We start from the raw sequence: 19917 nt of genomic DNA, 5'->3' as shown, positions 1-19917 counted from the left end.
ATGAAGAGATAAATTAATTGCTTTGTGGCTTCTCTTACATTATTAGCGAAAATACTGAGACCAAAATTACTGGATATTGTAAGATTCCATATATATATATATATATATACATATATATATATATATATATATATATTTGGGCAGGGTATTCCCAGATCAAAGTCTCGAAGGGGAAGGTCTCAGGTTCTGAATGAGAAGCCACTGGACCTGAGAAATCATCACTCCATGGAAAGGTAGGAGGCACATGGTAGTAGAAAAGTCCTCAAAGTAGGAACATCCTTAAGGTCTTCCTAAAATGTAAGGTGAGGTTTACTGTAGGGTAGTTTCTAGAGCTCATCCTACCTGAGGGATTTGAAGTGTGGATGCTGCTGATTCATGGACCATACTGAGTATCCAGGCTGTAAAGCGTGTACCTGAGTTTAGCGGTGGTGTAGCTGCAGACCTAACAGTGCACCCCGGCACCAAGCCATCAAATCAGCCATGTTTGGATTTTTCCTCTCTCAATTGTCAAACATACAGAAATAACAAAGTGAAAGTAGGATGTTCTATCTTTCACTGAGAGTCTGGTTTTGACGAGTTTTATATGAGGTAACTCATGTAATTTATTGGCAAGTGTCCCTTCCCAAGTAGCAGTTTAGAGAGGCTGCTTAGTCATGTGAGAATGCTCTCCCGTTTTCATAGCTCCCTCATCACAGGTCTCAGCCGAATAACCCACAGCCATATGAAACCCCCAACATTCTCTTTCTAAATTCTCTATCACAGGCCTCACAACAGCACTGGGAAATAGCCTGGTTAATTCTACTACAAAAACCAAAAGCATGCCATGACGTCCCATGGGAGCCATCACCACTCTCTGTCTTCCTTGTACAAATTCTCAATGACTTCCCACACAGTTTTCACTAAGAGTACCTCTGGTTATTGTCATTCTGGGCTCAGCCCACTTTCCAGTTGTCATCAGTAGTCCTCCTTCTCTCATAGTCAGGAAGGAAGGCTTCACCTGTACTCCTCGTCCTTACTGTGGTCTTCTGGACTTTGATTTGCATTCGTGCTGTCTTCCTCTCTCCATGTATTCTGACTTCCAGTCATCCAACAGCCTCCTCAGACCCCCACCCCAATTACAAACGGGTTCTTAGTCGTCTTGCTTCCCTCACATCCACTGCTAGGATAAGATTCCTTTCCCAGCATCCTTTCCTGCTCCCAGCATCATCTTGTTCTTGAAATTTGGTCCATATTTTACCAAACTATCTGAACAGCTAATTTGAAGATCATTCAGGGGAAAATTGACCTACTTTTTACTGTTGTTACAGAACTAAATATGCACACATATAAATTTATATGTATTCATAAAAGCATAGTAGTTTTCAATTTTCCTTAGCATCCTTTATTCATAATGAAGAGATAAATTAATTGCTTTGTGGCTTCTCTTACATTATTAGCGAAAATACTGAGACCAAAATTGCTGTATATTGTAAGATTCCATTCATATATGAAATCTTACATACAAGCAAATGCTACTAAACAAAAATGAAAATCTTGTTTTTTTCCAATTGTGGCATGGAAAAAGGAAACAGTGTGTATCTCTTCTACTTTAAGGAGATAATGTTGAGAAGTAGTAAAATTTTAAAATAACTACCAGCTATTTACTTTGTGAATTGGTTATTATGGATATCCAGTCCATTTGATGTCTAAGGTGATGAATAATTCAAAATCATGGATAACAAAAATTATTCATGTACTTGAAAAGTTAACATAGTTAAACTTCAGCTAATAATTGATTTTTTCTTTTGTTTTACTCTTGTACATTTGTAGGAGGATTTTGAAAAATTGTTCATCCAAAAGCAAGGTGAATAGCTGGTTGGTCCAATTTGGCACTAAAAACACATACAGAATCTTACAGTTGCCTGCTGTAATGATTAATTTTTACATTTTATAAAATAGTGAATATTGCCGGGCAGTGGTGGCACACACCATTAATCCTAGCACTTGGGAGGCAAAGGCAGGCAGATTTCTGAGTTCGAGGCCAGCCTGTTCTACAGAGTGAGTTCCAGAACAGCCAGGGCTACACAGAGAAACCCTGTCTGGAAAAGCCAAAAAAAAAAAAAAAGTGAATATTTGCAACCCCTTAGATTTTAAGGGAGAATTCTGTCCAGATTTCAAAGCAGACATATTTGGGAAAGAGTTTTGGGACCCTATTGAATACTAGTCTACTAACTATAGTCTAATATCTGATTAAAAGTTGCATTAAAATACTTATTATTTGCATTAATATAATGCAGGAGCATGACTACCATGTAATTATAAAATCATAAAAACTGAAAGAAAAATTGTTTATACTCATGATACATTCTTTTAATTCTGTAGGAATTTTTAAAATCACTCTAAAGAAACTCCCTCTCCCTCTCCCTCTCCCTCTCCACCTCCCTCCCTCCCTCTCTCTCTCTCTCTCTCTCTCTCTCTCTCTCTCTCTCTCTCTCTGACTCACAAAAAGTTATTTGTAGTGTAATAAAAGTTTACACGTTATGCAGCTGTGCCAATGGCTAAGATGTGGGTCATTCATTTCTTTCTGAACTTTATTTCTCACTGCTGGTTTGAAGAGTAGTGAAGTAGTCAATCAAATACTGCTATTACTCTCTCAGGATTACTGTGTTGCTATTGCACCTAAAGAAACTTCTAGAACTCAGATGAACTTCAAAGTTACTCCAAGAGAATTAGCAGTCTTCCTTTTCCCCTTCCCACCCTCTGCTTTTATGTGTAGTTATGTCTTGGTGAAGGCTATAGAAATTGGTACAGTTCCTGGAAAGGTGACGTGGGGCCATGCAATCAGCTGTGGGCTTTAGTGCTGATATCGGGATATCAAATATGCATAGGTGCCCAGCATTTAAACCGCATGGCAGGGCCAAGGAAGATGGTCAGACATAGTTGCAGTGTTTTGAATGGATGCTCTTGGTAGTGAGGAATGGAACCTCCATGCAAATATCCGTAAGTGAACTTTTAAACCCTCTTGAAAGGGATCAGACTGGCACAGTTATCCCTGAGATGGTGTTCTTCCTGGCAGAAGGTCTCCTTTCTCTCCTTTTCAGGCACCATCCTCTGCCTAAAAAGACATAGCTGGAAACCAAAGAGGGGTTTGACCCCACAGCGATTTCTATTACAGCAGGAAGGAAAACCATTTTTCTAGTTGTTCACTGCACTACTGCTGTCTTGGCATGAATTCCAAGCTCTCTTGGGTTTTTAAAACAAATAACAAATCAGTTATTCATTGTAAAAGATAAACTTGAAACAAAAGATTTCCTTTCTCTTCCAGTTTGTTGTTGCGGTGTTCTGGACCATCTACGCCTATGACAGAGAGATGATATACCCAAGATTGCTTGACAACTTTATCCCAGGGTGGCTGAACCATGGAATGGTGAGTGCCTTAAAATAAATAGCTTCTAGTCATAAAAAAAAATGTCTACCAAAGAGCTATTCTTGAATTCAGACTTCCCATCACAGAGACCTAAGCATGTGTCAAGTCCTGGAAGAGAACAAGAGGAGAATAGCAAGGGTAAATAAGATTCCTTCTTGTGGGACTGAGCCATTGTGTAAATGATAGGGTAGAAGAGTCCATATTTAAGAGGAGCTAGTGGTGTTAAATCATACAACTAGCTCCTTCCTGGGTGAATACAGTTTCTGTGTCATCAGAAGCCTGATCTCATACCTCAAGGATTCATTTCCACGGACCCAGCCATTGGCCCTTGGTTTCACCCCACCTTGCTTTAGAGGAACCATGTTGGAAGTAACATTGCAATTGGGCAGTTTTCCCAGAACACAGCAAGACTCTTGTTTCCTCCAATCTATGGCAGACATTTGAGGTGTCTATTTTTTGTTTATGTGAACCTCATGTATGCAGATGCCCATGGAGGACAGAAGAGGGCTATAATCCCAGGAACTACAGTTACAGGGGGTTGTGAAGCACCTGATGGGGGTGATAGGAACCCAATCCATAGCCTCTGTAATCAGTAAGTGGTCCTAAGTGCTGAGTCCTCTCTCCATCAGCCACTGGAGATGTCAGGAGCCGTGGACATCTGCCTTGTCAAGGTCCACTCTTGCCGAGGTTTGCCTCCCATGGTTTTGCTCTTTTCTGCCGGTTTCTCTCTGGCACTTGGGCTATGTCACATTGATCTCATTTGTTTCAATCGAATACTTTAGATGGTTTGTTTACCATTCTACAAGACTTGAGGGTAGTATTTCCTAAAGAGAAGTTGTTATCTTGTTTTTCAGCTTCTAGAATGGAGCACGGTTTTGTTATTAATGAAAAGCAATTTTTAGAGTAATCCCAGGATGTTTCCATTGAAAAGGGCAACCTGTCACAGAAATTATAGGGAAAGCAAGAGCTAAAAATCATGAGTCTTGGGTGCAAAATAACAGTTCCCTCTGTTATTTTTCTTTTGTCCCCAGTTGTGGGACATTTTAAACAAAGCACAATGCACTAATTAATATGACTGTACAGAGGGGCTTTAGTCTATTCATTCTTAAAGGAAACCCATCAAAAGTTGTATATCTCAGGCAATTTGAATTTTCTATGAGATCAGTTAGAGCTGTTGAAGACTTAATCTGTTGATCTAGTTTCCAACATAAAAGCTGGGTCTTGTTAGTCTTTAACATTTCTTGACTCAAACACCCTCCTGTTTCTCTACAGATTCCGTGTTTCAATACTTGTGACCATAACTATGATCATGAGCAAGGCAATCCCTCCCCCTTTATTGAAAATCAATTACTTTCTCATACAATAATAAAACAGTTTCTTTTCCTTCTATTCCTCCAGTTCCTTCCCACCTCCCCTCCCACATGGATCCACTCCCTTTTTGTCTCTCATTAGAGAAGAATGGGCTTCTAAGGGATAATAATAACAAAATATATCAAAATAAAATATAATAAGATAAAACAGAAAGTGTCACATCGAAGTGGACAAGGCAAACCAACAGAAAGAAAAATAAAGCCCCAGAGAAGGCACAAGAATCAGAGACACATTTGTTCACACACTCAGAAGTCCCATAAAAATACTAAACTGAAAGCTTATAGAGGCAAGAAACCTGGTGCAAATCCAGGAAGGCTCTGACCTAGCAAGGCTCTGAATTCATTTGGCTTTGTTAAGTTGATTAGGGACTTGTTGTCCTGGTGTTCTCTATCTCCTCTGGCTCTTACTTTCTTCTGCCACCACTTCTAGAGTTTCCTGAGCTCTAAGGGGAGGGACTTGTTGGACACATCTCATTTAGAACTGAGTTTTCCAAGCTCTCTCACTCTGTGAATAATGTCTGCCTGTGCGTGTCTGTATTTGTTCCTGTCTGTCACAGGAGGAAGCCTCTCTAATGATGGCTGAATAAGTCACTGATCTATGAGAATACCAGAATATTATTAGGAGTCACTTTATCACTACTTTGTTTCTTTTTCTTTTAAAGACCAGTAGCATTTTATGCTATGCCTCCTGGGTGTCTAGTCTCTGGTTTTTGACTATCCCGTCAGTGTTGGGTATGAGTTTGATCTTGTAGAGTGGGCCTTAAGTCAAATCAAATTATTCCCACAAGCTTTGTACCACTATTGCCACACCTATTTTGCAGGCAGGACACCATTGTAAATCAGAGGGTTTGTGGTTGGGTTAATTCTTATGTTTCCCTTTTGGTAGCCTACAGAGTACCTTCCCGTGTCAAAGATACTAGAACACAGGGATGAACATGGTTCATTGAACATGGTTCAATGTAGGTACCAGCTCAACCTCTCCATGTTTAATGAATTGTGTGGGTGTTGTCTTCAGCAATGAGGATTTGTTCTTGTGTGGAGAGCAACTCATTGTCTTAGCAACAGGCTTCACGGTTTGGGGATTTCCATGGGACCACTTTGGCCAGCAATTCAGTTGTAAATAACTTAGTCCTATTACTAGAAGCATAGTTTGATGACTGGATATAACCAGTTGAGACTCTGTTTCCTCATTATTTGGCTATTTCTTTAATAGCTTTCAAATATTTTAGGAAGATTCCACTGCCCTAGAGTTCCATAACACCCTTCAATAACATATAACTTTAGGAAGATTCCACTGCCCTAGAGTTCCATAACACCCTTCAAATGTCCCTCAATTCTAGCTGTCTCTTTTCACAGTTCCTCCTTCCCTCTCCCCATATGATCCTTCCATCCTCCTAGTCCGCTCATAAAATCTATTCTATTTCCCCTCACAGTGAGATCCACGTGTCTTCCCAGCTCCTTCCTCTATACTTAACCTCTCTGGGTAGCTCGGTTATCATTTACATAACAGCTAATATGCACATAACAAGTAAATCCATACCATTTTTATCCTTTTTGTGTCTGGGTTATCTCACTCAGGAAAATTATTTTCTTAGTTCCATTCACTTGCGAAGGCAACCCTTATAAGAGAAAAGCTTTTAAGTGGGTAATAGTTTATAGTTTGAGAGGCTTATTCCATTATCATCATGGCAGTGAGCATTGAGGCACACAGACAGCATTGATGCTGGAGAAGTAGCTGCCATTCTGTGGCCTGATTAGCAGGTAGGAAGAAGGAAGGAATGGAGATTGGATCTGGCATGGACTTTCATTCCCAGTGACACACTTCATCCAAAAAGGCCACATCTACACCAACAGGGCCATACCGCCTAATCCTTCCAATCCTTTCAAACAGTTCCACTTCCTGATGACTAAACATTCAAATATATGAGCCTATGAGGGCCATTCTTATTCAAACCACTACACTCTTGTACATCCAGAGAGGGTAATTATTTATTGTCTTCTTATGAAGCTGTTTCAAAATCCCCGAGCAGATTTAGCTGCTCTGTTTTTCATGTTTACACATACTACCCTATTTCTACTATGTGTGTGTTTGCTCCCATAAAATGTTTTAGGGTCCTTTACAAACCATCAGCTTTTGAATCCTTAGCATACATTGCATATGCCATGATTAACACATGCTTGATATATTGAGGAATTAATTAAGTACTGTCAGTTTTCACAATTGTCTCCTACCTAAATCTAATTGATTCTGTTTCTTCAGAGTATTATGTGCTAGGCATATTGTGATTGCATCTTTAATCTTTTCACAATTGTTACTATGAACAAAAAATTGTTATGTCATTTGTAAATGAAGAAATCAAAACTCAAAAATTATATACACAAAATTTTAAATATTCTCCTTCATATCACATAGCTATGGTGATAGCAATGAGATCTGAGCTCATGCCTATTTGGTTTCCAATATGTACACTTATTAATGGCTTGGACTATATATGAATATGAAAAATATTAACCAATTCTTTTAAAATGTTATTTTTATAGATTTTACAAGTATAGGTCAAAAATGCAAAAGAAATATTTTGAAAGTTTTTGAAGTTTTGTTTCAAACTATATAGCATAATCCAGCTATTGAAGAAAAACCAGTTGACAATTAACTAGGGATTTTAGAAAAAAAAAATCTCATGGTACTTGTCACTCCTCAAAGCAAGAATATAAATCAAGATGCCTTTGCCACTATACAAATAAAACCAAAACACATCATCACATGCTCGGTAGGAGTAGGCTTTGGTCACCATCAGGCATATTCTTACTCAAACATGCAACAACTTTAGTTCCAGGATCTTCAAGTATGAGAAAGAGTAACAGGAGCTGATGACTCTTTTTATTAGGAAAACTAACTGAGTGAATTAGGAAAGGGGGTCCCCTGAAGCTATTGCTTACTGCCCACTATGGGAATACTATGCAGGGCTGCTAATGTTAGGAGGTCTTACCTGAGAGCATAGTTACAATATCGCTATTGACCTTCACTCTTTTCCTGTCTGGTTTATTATTTACATCCCTAAACTGTGCAGTTTTACCTTCAGACCAGAGAATCAATCATTTCATACATTTCATTTGTAGATCCTTACTCTGAAGTTTTAATATTTCATATAAATGGCTAAAGCATATGTTTAGCCATTGGAACTTAGACTTGGCTCAGCTTTTTTTCTTAACTCATTTGGATAACTTAATGATCTTTCTTTTGGAGGTGGGGCTATTTAGAAATGCAAGGAGGAATTGAACGACACAAATATTTAGGAAAGAGGAAGGATACATTAACTAAACTGTCAAATCCTCTGAGGTAATGTAGGTTTAGTAGATTCTTCCACAGTGAAATTTGTTTCTCAGCAGAGATAAATGAACATTTGTTTGCATTTTCTAAATCACGGTCCCAAGTTAATGACCAAAGAATTTGTTCTGTCTCTCTTCCACCCTACTCTCTCTCTATGTATGTATGTATGTATGTATGCATGTATGTATATGTTTATATAGAGAGATAGATAATCAATATTTTGTTTATTATTTAGTTTGATAATCAAAATCTGAACACTAATTTCTGGAATCACAAAATTTTAACTTTTATAAAAATGTACTGTAAGAGGTATGCAATTTCAAAAATTAAATATATTCAGTTTTCAAAATTTAAAGTTAAATATTTTAATATTCATTTTCAGTTTAAAATATAGATGCTATTATTACAATACTAATTTGTTAGTTACTTTTCTGTTGCTGTAATAAAATGACCAAAACTATTTAAGGGAGAAAAAGTTTATTTGGGCTACAGTTCCTGAAGGTTAAGAGTCCATCATATCAAGAAGAGTAATAATGACAGGCATGAGCAGGAAGCTGAGAGCTCACATTTCCAAACACAAGCAAGAAGCAGAGACAAATAGTGAGACAAGACTAAAACAGTCAAAGCTTGCCCCCAACGATATACTTCCGTACTTCCAGCAGTGTTCCACCTCCCAAAGGTTAAAAAACCTTCCCCAACTGCACCACCAAGGGCTGACCACATGTGCAAATACCCAACCTTATGATGAACATTTCTCCATCAATCACAGATCATCTAAGTTTTTTTTTTTTTAAGGAAATACATCTAACAGTGTAGAAGTTTAGCAAATGTCATAGTTTGCTTGCTTAACTAATAACTTTTGAGTGTTTCTATAATACATTTGTTCTCCTGGCCTATCTGCCTGTCTTATCAATGGAAAGGGTTAAGCTCCTTGTAGTCATCAAGGATCTTTCCAACACACCTATGGAATCTCAATTGGAAAGGCATAGTAAATATAAAGATCTCCTCTATTCACCAATCCTGGCAAACCATATAAGAGGGTTCACATGGGCAATCCTCTCCCAGAGACTGAGAGAACGTCTCTTTGGTTCAATGCTTGTATTAGTAGTAAGTGTAGAGTAGACCAACAATAGTTGTAAGTGCATTTCATTGCAGTTTAGAATGCCATTGTCATGGTTAAGTCAGGGCAAGAAGAGCGCTTGGTAACAGGAAAAGGACATGACATGGGTGACAGTCATTCTCTACCTATTGTGAGGAATGTCAAAACACCAGTGAAATACTAATTCAAAGGTGGTAATAGATTACCACTATGTATTTAATATATATAATTAAAAGCATCCCAAGAAAGAATGAACCTTTTTCTTGTACATATTCAGTGAAGAGTATCCAATAGTTTGTAGGTATCTAGAGTGCAGGCACCACAGAAGTACAAAAGAGCTTGTAAATAAGTTATAGCCCTGTCCCGAACAATATCACTAATGCTGGAATTTACAATATGGGACTTCTGGGCAAAAAGTCAGTTAGATGACTGACCCCAAACTCCCAGGATCTGAAACTTGCAGAGCATTTATTTTTGTTTATGTTAGTGATGCCAGAAGTTAGGCACAATTATTAGTAAAGGGGGTGTTGTATTTCTTCCTGTTGCTTACAAAAACTAACCCTAGACTTTATTTGAATCACTGTAGGGGAAGTGGGTCAATATGTGAGTGATAACACTAATTCAGCATCATTGTATAAATAAGAGGTTGCCCCTGAGCTCCTCAAAGCCTACCTCCCAAATTTAATTTATTATAATCAAGTTTTATATATTTTAAACTATAGAACAGCATATTTTATTTCAGCCAATGTTTAATTTGCAATACAAATTTGTCCTATCCTTGCATCTTGATTTGTATTTGTGTTCCCAACAACTCTATCCATATGTGACACTGAGATGACATTTACCAAGTGTTGACGTGGAAGAATATTTAATGTACTTACTATGGAGTCTCCAAATAATGGTAAATTTACTTTTATGTCTGTTTTGTTAATAAAGAAAATAGTCAATAAAAAAAGTTAAAATTCAAAGTCTCTTAACTGTGAGCTTCACTAAAATACTTTCTTCCTTCAAGAGGGAAAAATATCAGGGCACAGTCACAATCAAAAGCAAAAATCAAACTCCAACCATCCAATGTCTGGGATCCACTCACGATCTTCTGGATTCCTCTAACGGCTTGGGTGACTTCTCCAGCTCTGCCCTTTGTAGCACACACCTTGCCTTCTAGGCTCCAGATGCCTGTACTCTATTTCTGCTGCTGTTCTTGGTGGTCATTGCATGGTACTGGCATTTCCAAAACACTGCTGTCTTCCCCTATAACTAGGCTTCACCAATAGCCTCTCATAGACTCTCTTCATGGTGCTACGCCTCAACTCCTTTGCGTTACCCCTTCAGTCCTGGACCATCAATTATAAACTGAGGCTGCCCCTTCACCAATAGCCTTCCATGGCCTCTCACTGTCCCGAGCCTCAGCTGTTCTTCATGACTCCCTCATGCCTTCAAAACCAGTACCACCTGGGTGACTTTTACACATTAGCAAGTCCTCCGGCAGCACAAGGCATAACCTTGGCTATCTCTGGAACACAGCCTCTTTGTGCTCTCAGAAAACACTTCCCAGAAGATGTCATCTCAGTGAGGCTGATCTCTTCTTAATCACTGCTAATTTCTTAGCTCCAGCTAACCAGCATCAATAGTCCCAGTAATGCAAAGTTTTCAATTTAGTAGTTCTGATATCTTGTCAATCACAGCTGATTCTTTAGCCCCAGCTAACAAAAACCATCGAATCTTCACAATCAAAATAACAACAGCCCTGATAAGAGTCTTTAATCTTCCCTCTGAAATTTCACAAGCCAGGCCTCCATCTTCTGCACTGTTCTTAACATTATCTTCCAAGATCCTACACAACATCTCACAGAGCTCTAAACAATGAATGGATCTTGTAGCCCAAAGTTCCAAAGTCCTTCCACAGCCCTCCCCAAAACATAATCAGGTGGTCACAGGAACACCCCACTCCTGGTACCAATTTGTCTTAATCAGGGTTTCTATTCATGCACAATCATCATGACCAAGAAGCAAGTTGGGGAGGAAAGGGTTTATTCAGCTTACTTCCACACTGCTGTTGATCACTAGAGGAAGTCAGGACTGGAACTCAAGCAGTTTAGGAAGCAGGAGCTGGTGCAGAGGGCATGGAGGGATGTACCTTACTGGCTTGATTCCTTTTATGTGTTTTTACTACTGATGACCACACAAGAATGAATAAGGCCACACAAGCCAAAAGATTGATTCCATTTTAGTTGTTCTATTGGCTGTGAAGAGACCATGACAAAGGCAACTTTTATGAAAGTATTTAATTGGAGTCTTGCTTATAGTTTTAGAGGTCTAGTCCATTATCATCACGGTGGAATGCATGGGAGCATGGAGGCAGTCACTGGAGCAGTACCTGAGAGCTGCATCATGGTCTGTAGGTAGAGAGAGACACTGGGCTTGGCATGGGCTATTGAAACCTCAAAGCCAACCTATAGTGACATATTTCCCTGAGTAAGGCCTTATTTGCTTGTCCTTTTAATCTTTTCAAATAGTGCTATTATGTGATGAGCAAGTGTTCACGCACATGAACCTATAGGGACCGTTCTTTTGCAAACCAATATAATACCTAAACTACCGAGACTGATCATGGACAGATGTAGGTGAGATTTCTGCAAGGCCTGCAACAAATGGAACCCCAATGCTAGTTCAACTCAGAAAACTTGGGTTACAAGCCTTCTTTCTGCATAACAGGATGTTGGCCTTGTGGGGGTTACCCAGTGAGACAGAGGAGGAACTGTTTGAAAGGATGCAAGTGGTGTTTAAAGTTGAGACAAATTAGAAAAGAATGATGTGAAGACAGAGTATTCAGGGCTGTTTTCATTCCAACAAGAGAAGCACAAGTTTTTCTGACCTGTCTGTGGGTTGTGAACACTGAGCTCAGAAACTTTCTTTTCAGCCATTAGACTTTTCAGGAGTCATGAAAAATAGATAAATAAATACTTCAGATCTAGGAAGATTGCAGGCTTTCAGTGATGTTCCGACAAGAAGAACCAATGACGAGACATGCTCTTCTGTAGAAGACCTAGGGGAGAAGACAAAACAGTGTGGAAGGCTAGGGTATTATTATCATCATCACCATTATTACAGCAGATCTTAGAGCAGGCAGAATCTTTATATTCTACTAATCACAGCAAGAATGTTCGTTCCCCATGTAATTTATGAGGAAAAAAATAAACTCTATTTTTTCTCATACTTGATTTGTCATGTCTTGTTATATTTAACTGATACCCCTAAGACCCATAATTTAGGCAAGTAGTTATCCTGTTCAATATTATTTGACATTTGGGAGTTATGAAAGGTTTTTCTCCATTTGGTTTTCCCAGAAGAGAAGGCAGTAAGTGCTACTTGCATTATGGTTGGTTTTTTGCAAGAACTCAAGGTCTGACATTATTTTGGTAGATAACATGACTTAGGGAATGTTTTGAGCCTGGGGATTCACAGATTGCACAATTCATGCTCTGTAGAGTCTGTGCCATCCTGGTATTAGACATTTCATGAAGGGAGTTGCTAGTGGAAATAAGGCCATTATAAACACTGCAGAGGTTCAAACTTGCCTTTCTCAATTATTTTTTGCATTCATTCTAAGGTAAGTAGGAGACATCTGAGATTTTTGAGAAATAAAAATGAGAAATATGACTGGAGATAAGAAACTTACTTTCTGACAGGGCCGCAAGTATTCTGTGTGAAAGTATTTACAGGAATTGTTTCCTCTACTACCAACTTTTCTCCATGACTATATGTTCTCCCAAGTCTAATTCTCTTGTTTGGTTTTGCAGAATTAAATTTTACCCTTTGAACTTCTTGTTCTCTTTTTTTAAAAATTATTTTCTACCTTCATTTAAAATATGCATTGGCTCAACAGTCCTCTAAGTTCTATTCAGAGTTCTTGGGGTCATCAAAACCCAAAGTGTGGTTTACTTAAGGGCCTTTTACCCTAATCCTTAAATCCTGAGATAGTTCAGAGTAAATTGAATTCATTTGATTTCCATTTGTTTGTTGCTAGGTCTTCATACTTTGTGGAGGGTGGCGGCAAGCAGGAAGGTGTTGTCTTGTGCTCTGGCCTCCATCTTCATGCCACAGACACATTGTTCATGAGTCACACCCCTACTTCTTGGCAGAATTCCAAACCCATATCCTTTCCACTTCCCTTTAAACTGAGGTGCCAACCTGAGTTACCATCAGTATATTTGCCAAAGAAAGTAAAGAGAAAAAAATGCACATTTGTGTCACAGAATCACACAGTCCCAGAATCTTACACTTGTGATCTTCCAGTGTGTAAAGCATGTGATAATAAAGTTCCAGGACAATATTTGACTGACTTGTTGCAGGGGTCTCTGATTGGACAGATCCAAGGATGGAGATCCAGCAGGGAATAGGTGATCACCCATGGGAAAGGCCATCACAAGGAGCAAAGGCTTTTCTCTATGTCAGGTCAGTCAATTGTATTTGCCTGTTCTGTCAGATCTGAACACCAGTCCTCTGAGTTCCTCTCGTAAACTCTTTGAGCTAATCTCACGATCTCTGATGACCTCAACCTCACAGTATGTGCAGGCAGCATTTCAACTCTATGCCTCCGGGTTCCAGTATGGGAGATCATACTCTGGTTTTGACATATGGAGTAAATATTAAAAGCAACTCATTACATTAACTCTCTTCCTGTAAATCTTGTCACTCACCATGTGCTGCCATTTCAGCATAGACAGATGTGTCCATGAGCTCTCTTGTACCACATCTCCAAGGTAAATCCTATTAGTCAGATCTCCCAAACTTGCCCTAGTGTCTTCTTATTTCCACCTGACCCACTTTAGTTCAAGGTTTCTGTTTTTGAATTGAGCTGTGGCAACTGACCTTCTCTCTGCCTCCTGGATCTTTTTTCATTTCCAAATCTTCTCTGTTTAACCTCAGCTAATCCTTTTAGCAGCCTAGATTGCCTTCTCAGAGAATGAAAGTTTCAGTGGCTTCTAGTACGTTCATCCCTTGCTCAGATACCAACTCTAATGGAATCTTGGTCTCCGAGGTTGAATGGGTTTCTCATGTGCCACAGGGCTTTACTGATGCATTGCTTGATTTCCATTTACTTGGTTACTTCTTAGAGTGGTGTCGAGGCCTAAAGGGACAGCAGTCCCTGCTCCCCACAGATCCTTTCATAAGAATCTAGTCAAAAAATACCTTTGAGGCCTTTCTTCATCATGCCCCATCTTCTTATCCTGCTACATCTTGCCTGTACCCATTTTTCAGTTTTGTATGGCATTTGCCCAGTCCTCAGCAAACCACTGTCCTTGCTCACTAGTATTATCCATGTTTCCACTAACATTTGAGGTTATGTATGATCTACATTAAAACTTTTATGCCTTTTTAAAAATCTGATGTAGGTAGGCTAAGATTTAATATCATTGCTAATGTTTTGGTTTTTGGTCTCAATGTAGAATGCTTAATTGTATTTCTAGTGGATTCTCTATTGTCATACTCAGTGTGAATGTAGGGTAGACTATGGAAAAGCTACAGCACAGAGAATTTGGGATTACTAAGTTGAATATATTGGAATTTAACAAAATAATGTGGGTATTCTTTGTTTTTTATTTTTTCCTTTGAATTTTGGTTCCTATGGTTGTGCCATTGAATTGAAGTTGCTTTAGGAGAGAAGGCTGCATAAAAAATCAGCAAGAGCAAACTGACTAACAGTTTGAGCAGAAAATATTAATTTCATGGTTATCTTGCTTGAAGAAATACACCTTTGATAGAGATGTACACATTTTATTGTAAATATAAATGCATTTAGTAAATAATATGTCAGCTGTATTTCTTTATTCTAGTCAGTTCTCTATAATGACACAGAGAGAACAAGATTTATCTCCAAGCTTCACCTCAATATCTGGGCAGTCAAATGATCTATCTTAACACCTTAAGGTAATCTGGCCACCTCCCAGCCAACACCATAATTCTCGCAATATGGCCATCCATGCTCCATCTGAACTCTATGAGCTCCTTCCTCCTCCTTCTCTCCTTTTTCCTCTTCCTCCTCCTCATCTGACTTTTCCTCTCTTTTTCCTTCTCTGGCTGGCAGAAGTCCTACCCTATTCTCTATTCTACCGAGCCATTGGATGGTCAGCATTTATTGACAAATCAGAGAGTAAATGGTGGAATTATTTACACAAACTTGAGACAGAAGACTCTTGACATAAGCATTACAATGCCTTGTCCAGATTGAAACAAGGTACCAGTGCCATTTCATTTTCACGTTGCATAACCCAGCCTCTTAGCAATCCACTTGAAACCCTTGAGTGTCCTCGTCGGACCCATTGACTGACGATCCCCAGCACCAGTCTTTTCTCTTCAAACATCAGAAATACGTGTACCAGCCTCTGAGTGAGCAGTGTGACAACCTGTCAGAGCCTGTGCATCTCTTAGGGGTTCAGATTACGAGTGACCCACGGAGCACCCTGCTTCCTTGCTACCTTTGCTTCTTGGGAGCTCATTTCAAGAATCTTGTGACATCTAGTAAGGACCTACCTCCAAGCATAAATTAGTGTTCTATTTCATCAAACATCTTTCTTTCGAACATGGTCAATCATTTAGTGTGTGATTTTAGGACATTGATAAACATCCATTCTTCTTTTGATAAATAAAAGGAAAACAGATTTTTCTTTTCATCTAAGCAAGAACAATAATTTTCTATTGTTCTTACCACCTTTAGATCTGTAGCTAGGGATGAGTTTGTACAAAGTGCACTAATTAAGATTTACATTAACATAAGTACAAGGATTAGCTTTGATTGGTGGAATTGTTTCCCATTAATTGTAGTCCCTCTCACCCTTATGAATTATGTTAATGCGCTTGGCCTTATAATAATGTGTTTGTCATATGTATCCAGTTACTGGTGTTTACGGGGCCTCTTTCTCTATCTGCTACAACTCTGTTGCCCACATTTCACACTCAACAATGTGACTCATATCCTTGCTTTAACTCACCACAAACTGAACCCCAAAAGATGCCTACATTTCTCCAAGACACAGTTCTCATATCTACCCATATTTTTGGCCTAGAAAAAGGGGAATGGGTCAAGTGACCCTAGATTTTCCCTGGTTTTAGTATTCAAGAAAAGTATAAGTGACATAAATTTGTATGAATGATTTGTGAGGTTGTTTACAATAGGGTTCACTATCAAAGTCTTGAGTGTCTCAACTTAGTTCTGTTATGAGGAACTTACAACTTATTGTGGACACTCACGAGTTATATTGTGAACATGCAGTCACAGGGCCTGATACATAGTAGGTCTAGTAAATACACTTCTATAAAATAAAATATAAAGCCTCTGTAGCAAATGATTCTTACTTATATAATCAACAGTGACTTAATGTCCAACACTGAAATTCCAAGAAAAATGCTGACAGAAATTTTATACTTGTAGAAACTCTGCTTTTGTACATACTTCTTACCTGAGCAGATAACAAAATTTCTAGGAAGAAAAAGTGTGTCTACGATGTAAGACATATGTCCTTGGACCCAGAATTCATATCTAGCTTGAGCACATTGTAGCCTTTCTCCTCAGTTGCACCTATTGGAAAGAGTGCTGCTTAGATTCGAATCTGACTGCTAATCTTCACACATATGGCAAATGTGGACTACTCAGACCACAGCTATTTTGCTACATTCCACGGTGTCTCATTTATTTGTTTGATTTGCAGCTATAGCAACCAGATTCCACCATGGTCGGCTTTTCCACAGCCCCACACTGCCATCAGTTTGGTGGATGCTTGGCACTCAGCACCACATTCAATTGAAGACATATGCACAGATTCACTTACCACATTTGAAAAAATGTTTTTCACACTGGGCTAGACCTGTGCTGTTTGTCTAAAATACCGAAAGCAACCTTCTGCAAGTCGAGTGGGTGATTACCAATGCTGCAGCCACCTTCTCTGTAACACCTCAAATCTCTGATTTGTTCTTGCTGTACGTTTCGAGCACTCACCTGACTTTGACGCGGGCTTCTTGCCTCGCACCAGAAGCTCGTCCCTGTGAGGCTAAAGTGTTGCCCCGATGCCATGCCTTTGCTGTACCCTCCACGCAGCTCTGCACAAGAAGAGAGGTGGCAAATGACCTTGAAACGGAGTTTTGCCAAATCAGTGGGACTTCAAGAAGTACCATTTCTCCAGGGACTAAAGGAATGTGTGTGGTGGTGTCAGGAGTAGAGCTCTGAATTGGGTATTGGATTACCAGATCTTAACCTCTCTGTAGAGTGATATTCTCTCTTGGCTTTTAAAAAAGCACACACTGTAAAATGTTGAAAAAAATTAGTTAATGAAGAAAATTGATATCTCACTATTGTTTCCTAATGGGAAAATGGGAACTTAGAATGGATGTGAAGCTAAAAAAGAGGTGAAGATGCAATTAGTCGGATACAGCAAGTGGGAAGAGATATCTCTCCCTTCCGTTGTAAGCTGCTTGTGGGTGGGATTTTGATCCATCAGATTTGGGCTCCAGGAAGGGAGTATTTCCCCTCTCAGTGTGTTTACCTGCTGTGTAAGCTGTGTTGCTATTGAAACATGTAAGTTGTTGGGGACAGCAATTACTAGCCCATCATTTTCAACATTACCAAGTGCTGTCTGTGTAGAACGTGGAGCTACTTGACTGCATCTCTCATCCTGGCCAGTAGGCTGACCCCAAGGATCTGGGTTAAAAGCGGTCTGGCTTGAATCTTGTTTAGAAGTCCCAGCTCATCAGACTGCAGATTCCTCCTCTGCCCCCACTCTGCCTTCCTGGGATCTTGTTTGTGCACCTGCAGTGAAGCCAAGGTTATCTGAAGTCTGGCTTAGGCATGATGGGAGGGTAGAGATACCCTAGGGTGAGGTGGGTCTTCTCATGGCATCTCTCACTTTTATACAAAATAAGATTATGCATTTCCTTTATAAAAAAAAATCACAAAGGCCATCAACTTTTTTAGAACTCTGAGAAGACTAAGGTCATTTGTACTTTTGCAATTAGAAAAGTCTTTCATGTCCTGGTACGTGTACCTCAGTATAACAGAGGAAGCATACTTGAAACAAGCTCTCTTAAACATTCTTCGATACTTCATTGGGGAGTTCTCAGTAAGTCATGGGGTATTTCTGTAAGTTTTAATTGGAATCACTAAAACAAACACATCTTTCTTGATGAGCTCAAGCCTTCTGTTGCATCACTATTAGAGTTCTGTCGGTCAGGCATGTAGCTGAGCTCAACATCAAAATGATGCACCGTGGTTGTTTACACAACCGTTCACTTAATGCAGTGACACCTTAAAGTCAGCAGTGCTGCTGAAGTGTGCTGGACCCCGAGCACTTGGAAAGTAGAGGCTGGATGATCAAGAACTTAAGGTCTCTCTTACCTTCATAGCAAGTTCATAAAAATTGCGAGTTCAGTAAATGCTGTCACCAGCATCAGCTACATGAAACTGTGTCTGAAAAACAAAACAAAACAAAACAGAAAAAAACCTAAAGCATGTAAACAAGCAAGCAAGAAGGCAAGCAGGCAAGAGCTTACCTTTAACCAAAGCAATCAGTCAGGCAAGCAGATAACAGTGTGTTTAATCAAAGCATGAAAACAAGGGTATAGCCAAAACAGGCAGCCAGCAGCAAACAAGCCACAAGCAAGCAAAATGCATTTACAAAACTGCAGTCATTATCTTGAGGTCAAGCTAGGTGATTTTCCACTGAGTCTTGCTAACGATCTTTTGCTAGATTGATTCCCAACAGTTTGGATGCTGGTAGTCAAGGTTGGGGGGCCACTTGGGCACAATAAGGGCAACCTTCTGGGTTACAGACAGTAATTACATCATGCTCTCACATGACTAAAAGGCTACAAGGTTCCTATGACCCTTTTATATAAGGCTGGTAATCCCCTTCGTGAATGGATCTGGCCTCCTCTAAAGGCTTCATCTGCTTTTCTGTTACCTCATGAGTTTGGCTTTCCACCTAAAATGTTTGAGGGAACAAGTTTGTGCATCTTCAGGGGAGCATACGAAAGGGAGGCGGAGACCACCAGAACTTGTGATTCTCAAGATGGTGGCACACTTCGTAGATTACAAAAGCCAAGAGACACAACAAAATAAGAAGGCCACAGGAGTGACATTTAATGTGATGGTGTCTGTGCTTGGTTAGCTGAGGATAACTTCAGCCATCCTATTTCCTTTCTCTTTGTGGTGGTAATTTTATTGTCTCTGTAGTAAATATTTTAGGTATTATGGAAGAAGGGAGCTAATTGTTATTCTAGGGAACCCAATAATATGACACCTTTAAACCATATTCACTATTATAGACATTTTAGAATCATGAGATGTTTTTATATACACAACTTTAAAGAATTTTTGATGTGTAAATGTGTGTGTGTGTGTGTATGTGTGTGTGTTTGTGGGAACTATATACATGAGTATGTGTATGTGGAGGACTTTCCTGTCACTCTTTAGGAGCTGTTCACCTTGATTTTTGAGACAAGGTCTCAAACCTGCCTTGAAGATCACAAAGAAGGCTAGGCTGTTTAGGTGGCAAGACCCAGAGATACACCTATCTCTTCTTATCTAGCATTAGGATTGCAAACATGCTTCTCCATAATGGCCTGCCTTTCTTCTCCTTCTCCTTCTCCTTCTCCTTCTCCTTCTCCTCCTTCTCCTTCTCCTTTTCTCCTCCTTCTCCTTCTCCTTCTCCTTCTCCTT

General features: G+C 39.4%; 1 protein-coding gene across 4 annotated transcripts in view; it reads left to right on the top strand.

Annotated features, from left to right (window-relative positions):
• Aig1 (androgen induced 1) overlaps positions 1 to 19917 on the top strand; it is a 235147-nt gene that overhangs the window by 66428 nt on the left and 148802 nt on the right. For all 4 annotated transcript variants that reach the window (XM_031380452.1, XM_031380451.1, XM_031380453.1 and 1 more), the window contains exon 3: positions 3305 to 3406. In XM_031380452.1, the coding sequence (XP_031236312.1) occupies positions 3305 to 3406 (102 nt within the window). The remainder of the gene's footprint in view (positions 1 to 3304; positions 3407 to 19917) is intronic.

The sequence above is a fragment of the Mastomys coucha genome, unplaced genomic scaffold (assembly GCF_008632895.1).
Source record: "Mastomys coucha isolate ucsf_1 unplaced genomic scaffold, UCSF_Mcou_1 pScaffold2, whole genome shotgun sequence".
Classification (NCBI taxonomy): domain Eukaryota; kingdom Metazoa; phylum Chordata; class Mammalia; order Rodentia; family Muridae; genus Mastomys; species Mastomys coucha.
The sequence above is the reverse complement of the archived record's forward strand: the minus strand, read 5'-3'. Positions and strand labels throughout refer to the sequence as shown.